The sequence below is a fragment of the Trichosurus vulpecula genome, chromosome 1, assembly GCF_011100635.1.
Source record: "Trichosurus vulpecula isolate mTriVul1 chromosome 1, mTriVul1.pri, whole genome shotgun sequence".
NCBI lineage: Eukaryota > Metazoa > Chordata > Mammalia > Diprotodontia > Phalangeridae > Trichosurus > Trichosurus vulpecula.
The window spans coordinates 253,360,247-253,382,851 of record NC_050573.1 but is presented as its reverse complement, the minus strand read 5'-3'; the positions used below and the strand labels follow the sequence as shown (position 1 = coordinate 253,382,851).

Below are 22,605 nucleotides of genomic sequence, written 5' to 3'. Positions count from 1 at the left end.
TAAGGTTTCTTCAGAGCTCTGAAATTCCAAGTACTGTGATAAGTTGAAAAACTGGTTTTGGGAATGGAGCTTGAGGTTTGGAGTTTAACACTGGCTCAGGAAGCAACATACAGGGCACGTCAGAGGAACCGACCATTTGATAGACAGTCACCTCCCTGAATTTGTCTTTCATGTCAGCTGTTTGCATTCTCTACCCCAACCCTTTACTGATAAGAAAACAGGGTCATAGGCACAGGGTCAGCTTTGTTTTCTCTTCACTCATCCTCTGAAAGAATGTTATGAGCTCAGACACCATTGCATCAGTCAGCACGACTTTCAAATTTTCAAATTCGTGCTGTGGTTTGGGATAGCCTTGGGGGGAAATGTCTCTACCTTTTCTGTGGCTTGTACATTTTGTGGGCAAGTTTCCATGTCTTTTCTTCAGTTCTGTTCTATTGCCAGTCCACAAAATCCTCAAGTTGTCCCACAGTCTATGTGAGGTAATGATCATCTGAACAATATGTTTTTCTGACCTTTACCCAGCTAACTAGCAGTCAAGGATAGGAATTCAATTCAAATGAACAAATATTTATTAAACACCTACTATATTTAAGCCACTGTGCTGGACACTAAGGGTGCACATGTGGCCATGAGGGGATTAAAAAATATTCTATCCTCAAAGAACTTTATTTCATTAATGAGGTAATTTTGCTAGAGAAATTGTTCCAGACCAAAGGGACAAAGGTGATGGAAAGTAGAGGACAGCCACAGCCAACGTAAGCCTGGAGTTAGAACCTGATTGATGAGGAGGCAGCCCTTTAAATCAGTTTTTGGGAAGATCTTATGGTGTGGAGATTATGGGAAGATAGACAAACTTGGTCATGGGCTTTCTAGGGGCATGAAAGTAGTCAACTTCTCATTTATATACCACTTTTCTTGCTATAAGTTAGTCTGGCCTCCAACTTCTCTAGGAACTGCAATGCATGGGATAGATAGGGTGTACAGTAATGGTGGAAGTCATAGTTTTTATGGAAGTCTTTGTTCCAAGTAGATGAATAGATGGTATAAAAAACAAACTTTCAGGGTGTGCAAACAAAAAATATATTCAGGGTGGAGCAATCATCCTTATAGGTAGTAAAGGTGGTACTGTAGCTATTTCCAGGATTCAGCTCATATTCCCCTTATTACAATTAAAATGGGGAAAGTACAGTAGAGAAGTGAATCCTTTCCAAATGGGTCATGAAAGCTATGTAGTCAGTAAATGTGAGAGCAACTATATTGGCTGGTCTGAAGTGATGTGAAAAGGGAACAACATGGAACAAAAAAAAGTATTCTTCAGGAAAAGGCAGGTGGCTTTGCCTCTGACTGGGGTCTAGTATAGGGGAGAAAGTGAGGCATTTTAGTTAAAGTCAAAATGACATCTTATATCTGGGACCAAGGGCAAATCTGTGATGAGATTTTAATGCTGCTACCACCTAGAATTGGGGGGAAGTAGTAGGAATTATAACAACATTGCTCCCCTATCCCTTTGCCCCCAGCTCCTTGGCCTGGGCACATAATGATTTGCCATTCTAACATGTCACAGTTGTAGTGACCTAGTTGTGTCACAGTTTCAATCATCTAAAGTATAGACAACCAGGTAGAATGATTTGAATGATCCCTGTGGCCTGATACTGAGCCATTGTGGAAAATATGAAACACATAAAGCCTCACTAGCCAGGATGTATCTAGGCACCAGTGGAGGTATAGGACCCTTTTGAATATTGAAAAATAGCCATCCTTAGAGTATGCCCTGTCCATGCACAATCGGAAGCCGGATTAATAAGTCCAATCACAAGCATCCTTCATTTCTCCTGGCAGATGAACTCTAATCGATTTGTTAAGGCTTAATGGCTATAACCCGTACAAGTCTCTAGTTGGGATTCAGCTTTTCATGATAGCACTTCCACCTTCAAATTTCATGGTCCAGGAACATAAGTCAGAATGAAGGTGAATCTACTTAATAGTAATGCCCAATTGCTCTGACATTACTGGAGCTGTCAGGAGCTCTGAAATTGCTCTAGGTTGTCATGGCACAATGGAGTTAGGGTGCTAGACTTAAGAGTGAGGGAAACTTGAGTTCAAATCCTGCTTCAGATACATCCTGTGTGATACTAAACAAATCATTTGACTTCTTATTAGGCTTAGTTTCCTCAACTGCAGAATGGTGACAATAGTAGTATCTACCTTCCAGGGCTGTTGTTAGGGTCAAATGAGATAATAACTTTATAAAGTGCTTAGTACACTGCCTGGCGCATAGTCATGTATAGGTGTTAGCTATTATTGTTAGGAGGAGGAGTAGCAGTCAGCAGGCTGGATATATCCCCTTGCATCAATACAAGTTGTCTTCTGGCCAGCAGACACTTAATGCCCGGTAAATCTGCTGGTTGGTAGTTTTAAGTCTAAGATGGTGAAGGATGTACCACTCCCTCTGAACTTCTAAAGGCATCTATCTGGAGAGGGTGGTAATTCAGTCAGGTAGGGAGTGACTCAGAAGAAAACCTATTCTACTAGTCAGGATACCCACAGAGGTCACCTTAGATCATTCTCTATGGACTTCTTAGGAGTAGGGGTCCTTGAGAATTTTTCATTGGCCTAGAAGCCTTAGGAGCTCCACTGTCTGCTCAATGGAAGAATGGAAGGGAGTTCCAGGTGCTGTGTCTATCTAACACCCACTGATTCCATCCTCTGCCTAAACTAAAATTTTACTTCTTTTTTCCTGGACCAATAGTAAATGCACCTCACAAAACAGTGAATTGTTCTGATGTTTGGGCCAAATTTTGTCATCGCTCTAGGGTCTCCAAGATATAGGGGTCTAGCAAGCAGCTCTGCTATTGACAACTTCAGGTACTGAGTAAGACAAAGTGTGGCATCCCAACCTGGGGAAGGCTGCCTATCATGTACCAGGGATTAGTAAAAAAAACTTGGGCAGAAGGACAATACCTCTCCAGTGGAGAAAGGTGGTTTCTAAATGGAGAGCCAGGCAAGTGTAAAGCAAACGGCCAAGTTTGGTCCCTAACCAAGGTTTATTCAAAGAACCCAAATCTCAGATGGCTGGGTTGTGAGTGTGAAACAATTAATTGAAGAGACAGAGGGAGTCAAACTTCAAAGTCAGTTTTGGATGAGATGACACATAGCTTAGGAGAACTGATCACTTAGTTTGCCACAACTTGTCTCCCCAAAGCATCTGTCTTTTATGATGGCCCCTTTTATTCACTGTCCTTGCCCTTGCTAGTACATTGGGGTGCTTCCCAGGCCCATGTTCATCATGCCTTCTCTTAACAGTTTCACCAGTAATGCGATTATACTTTCTGTGTATTTCTAAAATGTAATAGGAAAGCAATTTAATAACAATATTATATTTTGGAGTGTTTTTTGTTTTTGAGTTTTATAAATTTTTTTGATTCCTTATTAACAGGTATAAGAAATTAAATGATCCCAAAGGATGGGTCACCATTGATGAAACTTCAGGGTCCATAATAACTTCCAAAAAACTGGACAGAGAGGCAGAGGTCATTAAAAATGGTGTATACAGCATTACGGTGCTTGCAACAGACAAAGGTGAGGTGTAATATTGAAAAGGAATCACCAGAGTGATGCCATAACTCAGGTATTCAAAGTGTGTTTGAGTCTTATTGTACTGCTCTTTATTACTAATTTCCAATTGGGGTTTATATACTTTACTATCTATGACTAATGAAACAATGTCTGCTCTGTGTCAGCCTTATTTATTTATAATGTACAATTATCTTTTTCTCCTTATTTCCAATTTATATGCTGAGTTTTATCCCTATTAAATATCCTATCTAAGATTATATGATAAAATACAATTGACTATTTATAATGTGTGTGTAGATTTTTCATCTTTTAAATTGTTGTTCAGTCATTTTCAGTCATGTCTCACTCTTCATGACCCCATATGGAATTTTCTTGACAAGGATATTGGAGTAGTTTGCCATTTCCTTGTCAAACTTATTTTACAGATGAGAAAATTGAGGTCAACAGGGTTAAGTGAGTTGCCCAAAGTCTCATGGTAAGTGTCTAAGGTCTGATTTGAACTCAGGGAGATGAGTCTTCCTGAGTCCAGGCCTAGCACTCCATCCACTGGGCCACCTACCTGTCCCTCTTTTGTATTAGCTCAGGGAAATATGTATTATTCCAAATATGTATTGAATTTCAACATACATATTATGTATATGTAGCATATACATAACAGACACAAGATATATTCATACATACATATGTGCATACACACATATAATATGTAATGCATTATATCACAGTGTGTATATATGTATATGTGTGTATATACACATATGTGTGCACACATCCACACATATGTGTAATATTCCTAGGGAACTATCTAGTGTATCTTGAGCCTACTTTCTCTTCAACTGGCAAGTGTTGAGCAAATGCATATGTTGTCATCATTAAGACAGACTTTTTAGAATAGGAAATCCTTTGTCATCCTATATTTTATAGATGATGAAACTGAGCCCAGAGGCCTGGGCATTCAATGATTCATGCTTTTGGAAACTGTAATATGTGAAAATCTACTGTGGTACTTACATGTGAGGGAGGGAAATTGGTATTTGTTTGGAGTAAGGAATCATTTGGATGAAAGCTGGGATCCTGAAAGTGATGAAGTAGTTAAACATCAAATATCAGTGGTATTGATTTTATTTTCATTAACACAGTAAAAGCATTACGTGATTAGGGAAAGCAAACCAGGGCTTGATTCCTTTTTCTAGCTTTTATTTTCTAAAATGAATATGTAATCCATTTGTTTTTTTTCTGACCCTTCTAAAAATTATCATCCTCCCCCCAAATGAAACATTTTATATGTTTATAGTGAGGTTATTTAAAAATAAACACTATATAAACAATTATATTGGATAAAAGATGAAAAAATATGAATTTTACTAAAATTTTAGATTTTAGTGTTCTTGCTTTGTATATATTTGTTTACATGTTGTCTCCCTTATTAGATTGTACGCTCTCTCATGGTAGGCACTGTCTTTTGCTGCTTTCTGTATCCTCAGTGCTTAGCACGGTGCCTTTGCACATAGTAGGTGCTAGATAAATGTTAATTGATTTATTGATTTAAAAAGTCACTTCTTTTTAAAATAAAAACAGGAATTTTTTAGCTTAAAAAAGTTTTCTCCTTTCTAATTAGCTTTATTTTAAAAGCTTATAGTATTTTTTCTCCCTGTACTTTGACCGGTGAACTAAGTTTGCAAGGACATCTTCTTTCTGGTATAACATACACTTTTCAGATAAGATAGTAAGAAGATTGCTATCTACTTTCCTATGTAATGCTTTGCACGTAATTGTTTACTGGGTGGTTTCAGCACAATGGAGATCCTTAACCTTTTTGTGTGTCATAGACTTCCATTGCTAATATGGTGAAGCTGGTGGACCCCTTCTTAGAATAATGTTTTTAAATGCACAAAATAAAAGGCAAAGGGTTACAAAGAAAACCGATGGCCAGTGAAAATAAAGATATAGTTTTTTTCTGATCCAAGTCCAAGTTCCCCCGCCCTCCTCCCCCCACCACCTTGAAATCTACCTATGGTTCTGTAGACCTATGTTAAGAAACACTACTTTAGAATGTTCCGTCTCATGATTATGGATAAAAGATTTAGTTAAACTAAAGATACAAAATGAGAATATTTGCTCATGTTTCTTAGCAGATGTTCCACTAACTTGTTGAATAGAGATAGCAACTAGGTGACTTCATTGGTATCATGAACTTCAGAGTGGGGAAACACCCTCTACCAACTTGCTATCTACTGAAAATAAAAGAATGTTACAGTTTAAATGTACATTCTCCCACATTTAAAAGTGTTGATAATAATGCATATCCTGACATGTTTTATAGTCAACCATCACATTTTATAAATGATTTTACATGTATTATATTAAAATAGATAAAAGGAAATAAGGAGACATAACTCTAAGCCATTTATTATTTCCAAAGCTATGACTTCACCATAGAAGCTATGCCATCTTCTCCTTTTTTCCTCTCCTACTCCCATCCCTGACATTATTGAAAACTTATCCTTGGTTTTTATACTGTACTTCTCCCTTCCCATGAAAGGAATTAATATATGAATGTATCTTTCATACAATATCTGGAAGCAGTTTGTATCTCAGTAGACTAGCAAGATGAAGAGAGAATATAGTATTCATAGTAGTTTGTTAACTACTTTGCAGACTGTTTCAGGTTGTTATTATCCCGAGGTTTCACATATTCAGGGTGATGGTCAGCTATAGACTATTCTTCAAAATCACTTATCCAGGGCAACTTCTGGCCATGGGGCTTCCTGTTGATCATTTAAGTGCCTATTAACAATGTTTGTAGAAATGGACAAAACAGAAGAAAATGCTCAAAATAAGAATCATCAGTATTATCTTTAATTAATAAGTTCTGACAAAAGGAGGTTTTTGGGGGGAGGATATGGGTAGGCTCAAACGAGAATTTTGAAATATTGAGGCATTGCCTCTAATTCCCCAAATTTGCTTGTATTTCTTCAAAACTCTTTTAAAAATATTTTCTCCCAATTCCATATAAAAACAATTTTTACATTCATTTTTTAAAAAAAGTTTTGAGTTCCAAATTCTATACCCCCCCTTCCTGATAGGGTGAACAATCTGATACAGGTTATACGTGCACAATCATGTAAAACATTTACATATTAGTCATTTTGTGCAAGAAGACTCAAAAAGAAAGAAAGAAGGAAAAAAAAAAAGAAGAAAGAGAGAGAAGTAGTATGCTTCAGAATGTATTCAGACAACATCAGTTATTTCTCTGGAGGTGAACTGCATTTTTCATCATGAATCCCTTGGGATGGTCTTGGATCCTTGTCTTGCTGAAAATAGCCAAGCCATTCATAGTTCTTCATTGTACAATAATGCTGCTACTATATACATTTTTTTTCCTGGTTCTGATCACTTCACTTTGTATCAGTTCATGTACATGTCTTTCCAGGTGTTTTTGAAATCATCCTGCTTGTCATTTCTTATAGCACAATAATATTCCATTACAATCATATACCACAACTTGTTCAGCCATTCCCAAAATTGATGGGCATCCCCTCAATTTCTAATTCTTAGCTACCAAGAAAAGAACTGCTATAAATATTTTTGTACAAATAAATCCTTTTCCCTTTTTTGATGTCTTTGCAATATAGACCTAGGAGTGGTATTGGTGGATCAAAAAGTCCTTTGGGCATAGTCCTCTATAATGATTAGATCAGTTTACAACTTCACTAATAGTGCATGTGTCTCAGTTTTCCATATCCCCATCAACATCTATCATTTTCATTTTCTGTCATATGAGGCAATCTGAAAGATGTGTGAGGTGGTACCTCAGAGTCGTTTTAATTTACATTTCTCTGATACTGGTTTAGAGTATTTCTAAATATGACTATAGAGAGCTTTGTTTTCTTTGTCTAAAAACTTTGAATATTTATGAACTGGGCAGTGGCTTATATTCTCTTAAATCTGACTCAGTTCTCTACTTATTTGAGAAGTCCTTTCATCAGAGATACTTGCTGTAAAAAGTTTCCTCCCAGTTTTCTGCTTTACTTCTAATTTTGGTTGCATTGGTTTTGTTTGTGCAAAAACTTTTAAATTTTGTATAATCAAAATGATCCATTTTATATTTTGTAATGCTCTCTCTATTTTGATTGGTCTTGAATCCTTCCTTTATCTATAGATCTGATAGGTAACAATTCCATGCTCTCCTAATTTGCTTATGGTATCATCCTTTATGTCTAAATCATGTACACATTTTAACTTTAACTTGGTATATGGTGTGAGATGTTGGTCTATACCTGGTTTCTGCCATATTCTTTTCCAGTTTTTCCAGAAGTTTTTGTCAAATAATGAGTTTTTGTCCCAATAGTTTGAATCTTTGGATTTATCAAACACTAGATTACTATGGTCATTTACTATTAGGTATTGTGTACCTAATCTATTCCACTCATTCACCACTCTTTCTTAGCCAGTACCAGCTTGTTTCAATAATTACCACTTTATAATACAGTTTGAGATCTGTTATTGCTAAGCCACCTTCCTTAACATTTTTTAAAATCGATTCCCTTGATACTCTGGACTTTTTGTTCTTCCAGATGAATTTTGTTTTTTTTTTCTAGCTCTATAAAATATCTTTTTAGGTAGTTTGATTGGTATGGCACTGAATAAGTAGATTAATTTAGACAGAATTGTTATTTTTATTATATTGTCTTGGTCTACCCCCGAACAATTATTTTTTTCCCCAAATGCTTAGATCTGACTTGATTTGTATAATAAATGTTTTGTAATTATGTTCATATGGTTTTTGGGTTTGTCTTGGCAGGTAGCCTCCCAGGTATTTTATATTGTCTATAGTTATTTTAGATGGAATTTCTCTTTCTATTTCTTGCTTCCGGACTCTGTAGGTAATATATAGAAATGCTGATGATTTGAGTGGGTTTGTTTTGTGTCCTGAAAATCTGCTGAAGTTGTTAATTATTTCAAGTAGTTCTTTAGTTGATTCCTTAGGAGTCTCTAAGTATGCCATCATATCATTTTGCAAAGAATGATAGTTTTGTTTCCTCATTGCCTCTTCTAATTCCTTCTATTTCTTTTTCTTCCCCTATTGCTATAGCTAGTATTTCTAGTACATTAGTGAATAATAATGGGCATCCTTGCTTCACCCCTGATTTTACTAAGAAGGCTTCTAGTTTATCCCCATTGCAGGTAATGCTTGCTGATGCTTTTAGATAAATATTACTTATCATTGTAAGGTGAGCTCAATTTATTCCTAGGTTATCTTGTGTTTTTAATAGGAATGGGTATTGTATTTTGTCAAATACTTTTTCTGCATCTGTTGAGACAATCATACGATTTCTGTTGGTTTTGTTATTAATATGGTCAATTATGCTGATGGTTTTCCTAATATTGAACCAGTCCTTCATTCCTGGTATAAATTCTACCTGGTTATAGTATATGATCCTTGGGATATATTGCTATAATCTCTTTGCTAGTTTCCTCGCCACTTTTAACCAGAAAGTAACTACTCCAGAGGTAAAAGTTAAAGTGGCTTAGGATAGTGGTCAACTAAATTGGTATATTTTAAGTTTATATAACTAATGTATTTACTGCATTATCATCTAAGTCTTTGTTTCTTTTCATAAAGTCTTGTTACTCCGATTGTAGAGACACAAAAAGCTGCATAATATAAAATTGAGAGTAGGAGGGGGGAGGGATATAAGCTCCCAGATGGAATAAAAGGTTTAAGATTCTAGGTGATCAAGATTTAAAATTGCATCTGATTACTACCAGGAATGAATAAAAAAGTAAAAACTTACATTGAAATTTCCTCCAATTTTCCTAGATGGTAAAACATGTACTGGTACCCTTGGAATTATCCTTGAAGATGTGAATGACAATGCTCCAGTCATCCATCAAGAGAATATAGTACTTTGCAAACCAAAGATGGGGCACACAACAGTTGTTGCTGTTGATCCTGATGATCCCATGAATGGGCCTCCATTTGATTTCAAAATAGGACCCAGTTCTCCTGAAATCCAGAAAATATGGACAATCACCAGATTGAATGGTACATGATCTCAATTCAATTTCATGCATACTAGAAGCCTGATGTATTTATTCTAAGAACATGGGGTACAAAGATAGATACAACACAGACTCTGCTCTCAGGAAACATATGGGAGGGGGAGAGACAGACAGAGGGACAGACAGACAGAGACAGAGATGGATGGATAGATGTTCAGAACTAAACTTGGGCTTCTGAGCAGAAGAATAGGTTGAGGTAGGGAAAGACTTGAGGCAGCAAAATCAACCAGAGGGACATTGCAATGGTTATCGTAAGAGATGATGAAGTTCTGTACCAGGGTTTTGGCTGTATGAGTAAAAGTAACAGGATGTATAGGAGAGATGTTATGAAGGTAGAAATCACAAGATTTAATAATGGGTTGAGTATGACTTTGAATGGGGAATCAAGGCTGACATCAAGGTGTGTGCTGAGATAAAGTTGGTTGTCTCAGCAGTAATAGAAAGGGTATGAAAAGGATAGGCTGGAGGGGGACAGATGAGTTCTGGTTTTGGTGTTTGAAGTGCTGTTATATGAAAGAGAAATTAGACTTGTTCTCCACCCCACCCTTGGCCTCAGAGAACAAAATGAGAAGCAATGGGTAGAAGTTTCCATGGCTAATTTTTGTTAAATGCCAGGGAAAACTTCCTAAAAATATGAGCTGTCTTAAAGTAGAATGGGCTGCCTTGGGAAATTTCCTGGCACTAGTGATTTGAAGGCTTGACTTAGTGCTTGTCAAGGATTCTGTGGAAGATTTTCCTATCCAGATATCGGGACTTGATAACCTCCTAAGTCCATGCTAATGCTAAAATCCTTTGATTTCTCTCAGGATATCAACCACAGCTAAAATCTTTGCAATAGTTTCTGTCTGAACCTCCAGTTCTTTTAGAACTTAACCAGTTGCAAGTATTAGGTGTTAATCACTTTTCCAATGTAGTAAACCACTTTATTTTGCTTGTTTAATGTTGTCATTCTATGTCAGCCTATCTCCAAAACCATTATCAGTAGTACAAAACCAGGAATTATATTTAAATTATGTTCTGATGATTTGTTTTTAAGTTATACAAAATATCGCAAAGCTATTTCATGGAAAGCTGTAAATCTTTTAGTTATAGGCAATGAATGAGTAAATAACCTAGAGTGAAACTCTTGATAGTAATTGATGATAACAAAAGTTATGATGCTATATTTCTCTAAATGCATAAAACCAGAGTTTTCAACATCACAACTAGCCCTGCTAATATCAACTATTCTACATATTGAAAAACACACAAACTGACATATGTGCACGTCTGCATGTATTCATGTGAGAATGAAGTCTTGAATGATGAAGCTCAGAAGTATAGTCATTTCTTCTAGTATTAAGTTATTTAGAAAAGTAAAGTATGTTGCCATAATATGTGAGTATAATAGCAACTTATGCAATTTTTAGTGGCTTACTTTCAAAAGATGAAAGGTACTCAGTATTTTAGTTAATTTCTCTAAACCTGCTGAAAACTACTGATTGTTCTAGGAGACAAATACTGGTGAAATGTTGGTATTTTGGGCTTAGTAGATTTTCACAGAGATAATCTATAGAAAAATATGCTGGTCAGTACAAATAAGATGGTTTCATTTGCAGTTATCTGCAGCTAGAGGTAAAGATAGTTATATTTTGACAATTTAAGCAATTGTGGAACTCTAACTAAAATAGTTTTTATCATGTCATTCTTTTGCTTAGAAACATTCAATGGTTCTCAATTACCTAACCAATAATGACTAAACTCCTCAGTGTTTTATCATAGGCATTTTTGTAATCTAGTTCCAGTCTACCTTTTTAGACTTATCTCAGACAACCCTTTCACATAGTCTTTCTGGGCAAATGTATGAATCACTTCTCCTCTCATTTTCTACCTCCATTCTAGGTTCATCAAATCCTTTATGCCTCCAGTACACTTCTCTCACTTCCCTTCCCCATCCCTAATGTTTACATATTGGAAAAACTATATGTCTTGAATGGCCCAGCTCAATTACCATTTCCTCCATGGAATTTTTTTGTGACCTACTACTGGCCAGAAGTTCTTTGAATTTCTCCTAAAGCTAATTTGTGCCTTTTCTATGTATTTTGTATACTTTATCTTGTATTATTGTTATTTTTGCCTTTGTTTCATTTCTCTTCTTAGAGTATAAACTCCCTGTAGGCAGAGACTGTGCCTTGTTTTCCTCTCTATACCTCATTGCCCAGGAAAATCACTTATATAGGTTAAGCACTGCATAAAAGTCATTGAATGATGACACATAGCTCAACAGGAGTGTGATTATAGACAATTGTGATGAAAAATATAGTGATAAGAGGATGAGCAACAGCAAATGTAACTTAGAGTTGATAATACTTTGCTTTTTATTTTCTTTCAGATACATCTGCACGTCTTTCATATCAGAATAATGCTCAATTTGGAAAATATTCCATACCTATAACTGTGAGTGATAGACACGGAATGTCATCAACAAAGATGATGCGTGTTAATCTCTGCGATTGTGCACATCCAGAACAATGTAAATCTGAGAGATCATATGGAGACACGAGACTGGGCACATGGGCCATCCTTGCCATATTACTGGGTGTAGCATTACTATTTTGTAAGTCTTTCTGTTTAGTTGAACATAGTAATGATTATGTTCCCAGAGATTCTGTGACAATGACATACTATCATAATATAGGGCTTTTACAAATTATTTTTTAACAAATTATCTTCCTCACAGCAACCCTGTGAGGGAGATACCATACTCTAAGTGTCATCACCAGCATTTTTATCAATGATGAATCTGGGCCTTATAGAAATGGTGACTTTCTAAAGGTCAGGCTCCTAGCAGGTGGTAGAGCTGAGGACTCAGTCCAGGGCTTCTAACTGCAAGGTTCCTCCTCTTTCTACTGTACCATTTTAAAGTAAATATCTTGTATATTAATATTTAGGAACCGGTGTGAAAATCACCATCATAGTTAAAGCTCTCAAAAATGTTATCACTTTAGCTTTACTTATATTGAGTTCTATATTTGGAGATGCATACACATATGCATAAATATAATTTGTTTTTCTTTGTTTCACTGGTTGCTATAGCCCAAAAATTTATCACTAAGCAGTCAGCTTATTTGGTGATAAGCTGCTTCCTACTTAGCTAGGTTGTTCTTCAGAGTGCAGAACTCAGACCATTGTCAGGTCTCTACTTGAAGACTCTCCAGAATAGTAGAATCTATCAGAGATTAAGCTCTATTTTCCTATTCTTTGAGAACCTAGTTTTACCTAACTCCACAAGGAGGCATCAGAGTAGGACTACATGAAAAAGCAATTACAAGTTCCTTTTAATTTGTGAGTATATATTACATATATACAGGATCTCTAAAATCTTAGTGCGTATTTATGCTATTAAAGCTTTAAAATGCATTAAAACTTTAGGGATACCATGTATTAATTGAAATGTATAACTTGACCCTTCTGTATTTTGCAGCCACATAAAAATTTAACATAGAATTTAAATCTTTAACAGTGGAGAAATGATGCAGTCTTTCATCAAGATACTGATTGAGAACATTTATTCAGTTCAGAATGATATTTCTTTGCCTTGTATTCTTAGGAATAATTTATACTTTTTGTATTCAGTAGGATATTTGGGGGGAAAAATCTCTTCCCTAAATAGATATATTGTGAAGTGTGTAAATTTTATATGCTGCCTTAAGTTTATATCCTTTTTCTTGTGGGGGTTATATTAGACTCTGGTTCTATTAGAGAATAGTTAAATTTATGTAAAAACAGATTGGACTACTGATTTTGAAACCTAATTTAACTTGGGTTTGGTCAATTTGGAGTGGTCAAAAGAAACCACTTAAAGCATACTTGCTGATATTCTTCAATTGTAAATAAATCCATAAGTAGGTAAAGGAAGAATTGATCCAAGGATCTAAAATAATCAGCTGAGCAAATGATCACTATACATGACCCAGTACTTCTTGTTTTGCATATTAAACTCAAATGATTCTATTCTTCACCTAGGTGTCTTATTCACCTTAGTCTGTGGAATTTGGAATCCCTCAAAAGTGAAAAAACCTTTTCCTGATGATATGGCTCAGCAAAATTTAATTATATCAAACACAGAAGCTCCTGGAGATGACAGAGTAGTAAGTAATGTGCTTTTAGGAACAAATATTTAATCATGAATGGATTGTCATTTTTATTATGTAAGGCTTTGCTTCTACACGTAAAACAATTTTCATGTCAGCAAAATTTTTTTTTAATAGCATTACGTGCCTTGTCAGATAACACAAGAATATTCAGAAGGCATTTGTTGATGATAGCATTAAATTTGGACATAGTTGCAGTGGCATAGTTAAGGAACATTACTAATTAGTTTTCTACTGTAATCAATTAATCAGTAAGTATTTATTAAATACTATATGCTAGGCCCTAAGATAACAAAGTTTAGGGTTAAAATAGTCTTTGCTGTCAAGGAGCTTACCATGTAGGAGGGAAAGCAACATATAGCTATATAAAACATACATACATAATAGGCTATAAGGTAATTTTGAGGGAAATTTTCCATGCTTATGATTATAAACCTACTACCTGAGATTGTGTCTTCCTAAGCAAAAATAGCATTTTAGATAAAAGACCTGAACATGTTTTGTCTGATTGTTGACCAGATAATAATACGTTTCTATTAAAAAAAAACACAATTTATTTTGTTCATTCTACTGACAGAAAGGATTTGCCGGGAAAATTAAATTCTTTATCGTTCATTTATCCTGCAAATGTCTTTTAAGTCTTTTCACCCTTCTCTTTAAACATAGGAGAACCCTTCCCAAATTCCTTAACAATACATGATAGGAGATGGGGTACATGTGAGTATCTAGCCTTATTTCCTTACAGGATTCAAAGCACCTCTTATTTTTACTTGATAAATTGTTATATAATTTAATATATATATTTATTGAATAACTACTATATGATCAGGACACTACTACATGTTTTTTGGGGGCACAAAGAAACATGAGAAATGCTTTCTGCTTTCACGGATTTTAAAACTTACTTGGAGAGATACAGGTTGTATCATCATGAAATTAATGAATGCCAATATGCAGCAATGAATGCTGCTATAGGGAGAATGAGTGTGCAGAGAGTTCAATGAAGGAAGGTGGAATTGTGGATAGGCATACCTTGCAGATATTGAGAGTTTGGTTCCAGACCACCCACAACAAAGCAATTATCACAATAACGCAAGTCACATGAATTTTTTGCTTTCCCTGGGCATATAAAAGTTATGTTTATACAATACTGTAATCTATTAAGTTTACAATAGTATTATATCTAAAAACAATGTACATACTAAATGAAAAATGCTTTTTTTATAAAAAATGCTATATATCACTGGAGAATTTAGTGAGCCATTATCTTTTTGCTGGTACAGGGTCTTGCCTCGATGTTGATAGCTGCTGAATGATAAAGGTGGTGGTGCTGAAGGTTGGGATGGCTGTGGCAATTTCTTAAAATAAGACAGTAATGGAATTTGCCCCATCCATTGATTCTTCCTTTCAATTGAACTCTTAGAGGCCATTGTAGGGTTATTAATTGGCCTAATTTCAATATTATTGTGTCTCAGGGAATAGGGAGGCCTTGGAGAGGGAGGGAGGAATGACTGGTAGGTGGATTAGCTAGAACACACACAATGTTTATCAATTAAATTTGCCAAGCAATTTTATGTAAGTTTTATATGTGTAGTCATGCAAAACCCATTTCCGTGTAAGCCATGCTGTAAAAGAAAACACAGACAAAAAAAAACCAAGAAAAATAAAGAAAATAAAGAAAAAGTATCTTTCATCAGCATTCAGGCACCACCAGTTCTTTCTCTGGAGAGGGCCAACACCTTTCATTTTAAGTCCTTCAGAACTGTCTTGGATCATTGTATTGCTGAGAATAGCTAAGTTATTCACAGTAGATCATTATACAATATTGCGTTACTTTGTACAATGTTCTCCTGGTTCTGCTCATTTCACTTTGCATCAGTTCATGTAAATCTTTCCAGGTTTTTCTGAGAGCATCCTCATTGTCATTTCTTATAGCACAATAGTTTTCAATTACAATCATATACAACTTGTTCAGCCATTCCCCAATTGATGGACATCCTCTCAATTTCCAATTCTTTGCCACCACAAAAAGAGATGCTATAAACATTTTTATACATATAAGTCCTTTTCTTTTTCTTTTTTTATAAATCTCTTTGGAATACACACCTAGTAGTGGTATTGCTAAGTCAAAGAATGTGCGTGGTTTTATAGCCTTTTGGGCATATTTCCAAACTGTTCTCCAGAATGGTTGAATTCAACTTTACCAACAGTGCATTAATGTATTAGTTTTTCCACACCCCCTTCAACATTTGTCATTTTCCTTTTCTTTCATATTAGTCAATATGATAGGTATGTGGTGGTAGCTCAGAGTTGTTTTAATTTGCATTTCTCTAATCAATAGTGATTTAGAGAATTTTTTCATATGACTATAGATAGCTTTGATTACTTTGTCTGAAAACTGTCTGTTCATATTGTTTGACCATTTGTCAATTGAGGAATAGATCTTATTTCTATAAATTTGACTTAGTTGTCTACATATTTAAGAAATTAAGTCTTTATCAGAGAAAGTTGCTGTAAATTTTTTTCCACAGTAATGATTACCAACTATGTATTTCCCTCCATCCTATTTCCCCCCTGTTTATTCTACTCTCTCCTTTCAACCTGTCTATTCTCAAAAGTGTTTTGTTTCTGACTTTTACCTTCTCCAATCTTCCCTCCCTTCTGTTAACCCCCCTTTCTATTATCCCCTTCCCCTCCTACTTTCCTGTATGGTAAGATAGATTTCTATACCCAACTGAGTGTGTATGTTGAGTATAGATGAGAGTATAGTTCATGAGCTCCCCTCCCCTTTCTCCTATCTTCCCCTCCACTGTAAAATCTCTTTTGTACCAGATAATTTACTCCATTCTACCTCTCCCTTTCCCCTTCTCCCAGTGCATTGTTCTTTCTCACCCCTTAATTTAATCTTATTTTTTTAGATAATCATCTCATCATATTCAAATCCCAGTTGTGTTTTCCATCTATATATACTCCTTCTAACTGACCTAATAATGAAAATAGGTTTTATGAGTTTCAGGTATTATTTTCCCATGTAGGAATGTAAACAATTTAACCTGATCGGGTCTCTTATGCTTTCTCTTTCCTGTTTGCCTTTTTATGCTTCTTTTGAGTCTTGCATTTGAAAGTCAAATTTACTATTCAGCTCTTGTCTATTCATCAGGAATGTTTGAAAGTCCTTTTTTTCACTGAATATCAATTTTTTCCCCTAAAGGATTATACTCAGTTTTTTTGGGTTGTTGATTCTTGGTTGTAATCCTAGCTCTTTTGCCCCTCTGGAATGTCATAATCCAAGTCCTCCTATCCTTTAACTTGGAAGCTGCTAAATCTTGTGTTATCCTGACTGTGGCTCCATATTTGAATTGTTTCTTTTTGGGTGCTTGCAGTATTTTCTCCTTGACCTGGGAACTCTGGAATTTGGCAGAAATATTCCTGGGAGTTTTCATTTTGAGATTTCTTTGAGGAGGTGATCAATATATTCTTTCAATTTCCATTTTACCCTTATCAGGGTAGCTTTCTTTGATAATTTCTTGAAAGACAATGTCTAGGCTCTTTTTTTTTTTTTCTGATCATGACTTTCAGGTAGTCTGGTAATTTTTAAATTGTCTCGTTTGGATCTATTTTCCAGCTCAGTTGTTTTTCCAATGAGATATTTCGCATTCTCTTCTATTTTTCTCATTCTTTTGATTTTGTTTTATTGTTTCTTGATGTCTCATAAAGGCATTAGTTTCTGCTTGCTCAATTCTAATTTTTGAGGCATTATTTTCTTCAGTCAGCTTTTATACCTCCTTTGCTATTTGGCCAATTCTGCTTTTCAAGGCATTCTTTTCTTCATTTGATTTTGTGCCTCTTTTAGATTTGGCCTGTTCTGTTTCTTAAAGTGTTGTTTTCTTCAGTATTTTTTGTGTGCTTTGTTGACCAAGCTATTGACTGTTTTTTCATGATTTTTTTTGCATAACTCTCATTACTCTTAACAACTTTTCCTATACCTCTCTTGCTTGCTTTTTAAAATCCTTTTTTGAGCTCTTCCATGGCTTAGGGCCAATTCATATTTTTCTTTGAGGGTGTGGATATAGGAGTCTTGATTTTATCTTCTTCTGAGTTTCTCTTTTGATCTTTCCTGTCACTATAGTAATTTTCTATAATCAGGATCTTTTTCTGCTGTTTGCTTATTTTCTAGCCTTTTTTTTTACTTTTAATTCTATGCTAAAGTGGGGCTCTGCTTCCAGAGTGGAGGGGGTATTGTCCCAAGATTTGGATTTTGTTGTGTAGTTGTTTTTAGAGGTAATTCTGGGGACCTATATGTTTTTGGTTCTCCCAAGCTGGTATGCTCCAGGGAGAGGTGTGTTTATTACTCTCCTGCACTGTGTACTAGTCTGTGAGCAATCACAAGCACTCTTTTCCACCCTGGAACTGTGACCAGTTCCAGGCTCCCCTGTGGCAGCAAGCTGTGGTATCCAAGTGCTCGTCTTTGCCTTGGGGCTGATACCTAGGACTGTGACCTAGATCTAAGTATGGACAATTCAGCAGAGTCTTGCTCCCTGCCGGCAGAGGGACCCCTGTAATCTCCTTTTAACCAATTGTCTTAACCCCTTACCATCTGCAGGTTGAGAGGTCCAGAAACCAGCACTGCTGGTCACCTCCACGGCCTGCTCCTGGTTTCCTGGGGCCCAGTCTGTGTTGGTCTGCAATCCACTCTCACCCTGGTGCAACAGACCTTTTCTGCTGACCTTTTAAGTTGTCTTGGGCTAGAAAAGTGTTTCATTCCATCCTTTTGTGTGTTCTGTTCCTCTAGGATTTCTTTTGAAGAATTATTTAAAGGTATTTGGAGGAGTTTAGGAGAGAACTCAAGTGAGTCCCTGCCTTTTCTCCATCATTGTGGCTCTGCCTGTGTTATGTATCTACAACTAATCTTCAGTTGAAAACCCTGTGCCTCTTTTAGTCCCAACTCAGTGTCCTAATCATTCTCCTTGGTAGAGGACACAGAAACAAAATCAGAGTTGAGTATTTCTGCCCTTTAATCTGTCTTCAGCCAATTGCTTTCCCTTTCTGGTGTCAGTGGGATTTTACAAGAGGTTGGACACAGATGTGAGAAGTTTCAAAGAACTGACATGTCTTGGTGATTGATGGAGGTCTGAAAGTTAAATGAAGGAAGGGGCTCAAAGAGGCTCCCCAAGATTTCGTACTTAATTGAATGTTTTTTTTAATCACTGAAAGAAAGTGGAGAATTAAGTTGTGGAGTATCTTTGTCATTACATTTATATAGTAGGCTTGGCCAGAATGAAAGATGTTTTTTTTTCTTCTTCTATGCTCGTGTTTAACTGGTATATGCAGCCAACATATAAAACAATAGTATCTTAGCTTCTCTATGTGTTAGTTACTATAAGCTAGATCCGTTCTAGGTGTGTCCACCTAAGAAAGCGTGCTGTTTTCCCATTCAATTAGACTTTAAAAACCTCTTAAAATAGCTAATATTCCTGTTTAATTCCTCCCCTAAAATCCTGACCTAGTAGCTCATCATGACATGGAGGGGAGGTCAAGCTTTGGAAGGCTATACTTGCAGACTCCAAGAATGCACAGGCCTACAAAGCTGAAAAGTATCTGGGACTAGTGACAAAAACATGCATCATGTAGGAGCCTAAGTTTTGAGACACTTACTATCAGAATTAGTCACAAGGTTTTTTTTTTTTTTAGGCATAGTAACTCTTAGAGACTATCTACTAAGGTGTGAAGGGCATATGCACACTGACGAAGTTATAGCTCTTTTATAGTTTTAAAGTTCCAAATCAAGATTAACTAGTAGCTTTAGAAATATTTCAAAGTCGAATATGAAATAAAAATATTTAAGGAAATGAAACACCTCAGAATGGTTCAATACATTTCTCACAAATACTGTTTTAAACTATTGTATAAGAAAATGAGAGCTCCTGACAAAGTGATATGGGAACATTTGAGAAATAAAAGATCTTTTGTTCAAGAGTTCAGGAAAGACTTCAGGGAAGAAGTGGCATCTAAGCTGAACTTTGGAGGAAGTTGGCTATTCTGAAAGGTCCTGGTGAGCGGGGAATGAATCCAGGCATGTGGGCCAGTCCTTATGGAAGAATGTTGGGTTTGGGGGATATGTATGAGTATGCGTGCATGTGTGTGCGCACATATACGTATACATATATATGTGTATGTACATGTATATGTATATATGCGTGTACTTGTACAGATTTATATGTTATATAAGATATAATTTTATAATTTATACATCATATATAAATAGGTATATTTATATAGATATTTTATATGTGTTCATATTCCACTTGGCTGTAACAGCCTAAAATGCCAGGCCATGCAGATTGGCTCTTGTCTTATTGACCATAGGGAGTCACTAACGTTTTTTCAGCAGTGTATTGACTTTTGGTAAAATTAGGTTGGCACTTGAATGGATAAATTAGAAAAGGGTGAGACAAGAGGGAGTAGAGACTAATCAGGAGCCTCATCTCAATACAAGAGAAGATTAGGGTCTAAATTAGAGTGGTAGCATTGTAAGGGGAAAGAAAGGAGAAGAATATGAGATGGTATGGAGTTACAATCAATGAGACTGGGCAATTGATTGGATTTATAGGATATGGGAGAAGGAAAACTCAAAGAATAACCATAGATTTTGAGCATGGGTAACTGGAAAAATGGTGGTACTCTCTAGAGAATAGTGAAATTTGGATTGAGAGTCAGATTTAGCTGAAAAACGTGATGTTCAGATTGAGAAATGAATTTAGTGTTCGTTGTGATATCCATGTAGAAATCGCCACCAGGAAAAAGGAGATGTGAAGCTGGAATTGAAGAGAATGGGCTTAATATATAGATTTTGGAGTCATTTGAATACAACAGTATAGAGTTAGAGCTGTGAGGGACCTTAGAGTCCATTAAGTCCAAACCTCTGATTTTACAAATGAGAAAATGACTTGCCCAACATCACACAGCTAGTGGCTGAGTTGAGATTTGAACCCAAGTCTTCAGTGGCTTATTCACTACCCCTCAGTGTCTCATGAAGTGATCAATTGAACCCATGGAAGAGGATAACATAAACAAAAGCAAGTAGATAGAGAAAAGGAGATTTACAATTACAATTTATCCCAGGAAACGAATTAAAGCAAAAAGTAAGTAAAACATTAATGCTCTTTTTAAAACAAATACAACAATTTTTCCCACAGCAGAAAAAGGTAGCAGCTTGAGTTTTAGATGTGCAGAATTTAAAGTGACAGAGCAACAAATGTCTACTTGAAGATAACAAACTAGGCCTTGGGTAAGTGGTTAGGGAGGAAAATATAGAAATATTTGTCATCTGCATGAGGTGAATCATGTAACTATCAAATATATGAACCCTCTGGGAGAAGAGAGACTAATGAAAAAAAATAGGAGGTAATAGACAAGATCTATGCTTAGCATCCATTTCATTTGACAATAAGGTAGGTTGTGTATATGATTCAGGGGTGTGCTAGAATCAGTTTGAACCAGGCTACCAATGGCTAAATTTTCAGTGTGAATTGCAAATTGTTAAATTTTCAAAAAAGTCATAACTCAGAAATCAATCAATGCTATAATAGGGCTTAATTTATTGTTTTGTTAATTGTCTAAATCTTTAATGGAGAAAATGGTAATAATGCAAAAGTATCTTGCATTATTTTTTTTCTGGAGAGCTGGTTATTTGACATTTCCCAGCACACCACTATTGTTGATCATTATTTTCAAATCTTACTACACTAAATCAACTTGGCAGCTCCAGGGAGATTTTCATAATGAGATTTATAACTGTAGAAAAAAAAATGTGAAAGTAGTACCACCAAAATCTCACTTTTTTCAAATAAGCTTTCACTGATATTTTCTGTTTCTCATATCACCACAATAGCCTGTGTATCTCCACCCCTCATCCCGTATGACAGATGATAATTTTGGAGAGGTGGGAAAAGTCAAAATAACTTGTCAATACATTGAAAAAGTCTGAAAACATTTGCACCATGTAATACTTTTGGACCTCCTACCTCCACCAAGGCAATATCGTCTCTTATCTCTTCATTTGAGTCCTGCTTGATCTTTAGAATTTTGTTACATTTACTTTTGATCTGAGGGAATATCATTGTTCTTTCCAATTTATTGTAGTTACTATGTATATTGTTTTCTTGGCTCTCCTTACTTCACTCTGCATCAGTTCGTGTAGCTCATTCCTTGCTTTTTGGTATTCATCACACACATCAATTCCTATAGCATAGTAATATTTCATTAATTTATGAACCACAATTTGTTTAGTCATTTCCTAATTGATGAATATGTACTTTGTTTCCAATTCTTAGGTATCACAAAAAGTGCTGCCATAAATATTTTTTAGTATATGAGAATTTTTCTTTTCGTTGGCTTTCTTGGGGGATAAGTTAAGTAAGAGAGACTCTGGTTCAAAGGGTATTGACATTTTATTCACTTTGCATAATTCCAAATTGTTTTCCAGAATGTTTGTACCATTTCACAGTTCCACCAACAATGTATTAATATACTTATTCTTACACAACCCCTGCCATTTCCTTTTGGTCTTTTTTGCTCATTTTCAAGGAATGAGATGAAACCTCTGGGTTGTTTTGATTTGCATTTCTCTTATTATTAGTGACTTGGAGCATCCTTTCATATGGTTATGAATACTTTGCATTTTTCGATAACTGATTGTTCATATCTTTTGACCATTTATCAGGGAATGGCTATCAGCCTTATACATATTTCTTAATTGTTCCTATATCTTGGATACCAAATCTTTATCAGAAACATTTGATACAAATATTTCTCACCTCCAACCACTTCC

At 35.6% G+C, this 22,605-nt stretch overlaps 1 protein-coding gene across 2 annotated transcripts in view; it reads left to right on the top strand.

Moving 5' to 3' along the window:
• Positions 1–22,605, top strand: part of LOC118848515 (desmocollin-3-like) — a 68,732-nt gene that overhangs the window by 40,144 nt on the left and 5,983 nt on the right. For both annotated transcript variants that reach the window (XM_036757430.1, XM_036757438.1), the window contains exons 11-14: positions 3,437–3,579; positions 9,401–9,625; positions 12,014–12,238; positions 13,648–13,772. In XM_036757430.1, coding sequence (XP_036613325.1) covers positions 3,437–3,579; positions 9,401–9,625; positions 12,014–12,238; positions 13,648–13,772 — 718 coding nt within the window. The remainder of the gene's footprint in view (positions 1–3,436; positions 3,580–9,400; positions 9,626–12,013; positions 12,239–13,647; positions 13,773–22,605) is intronic.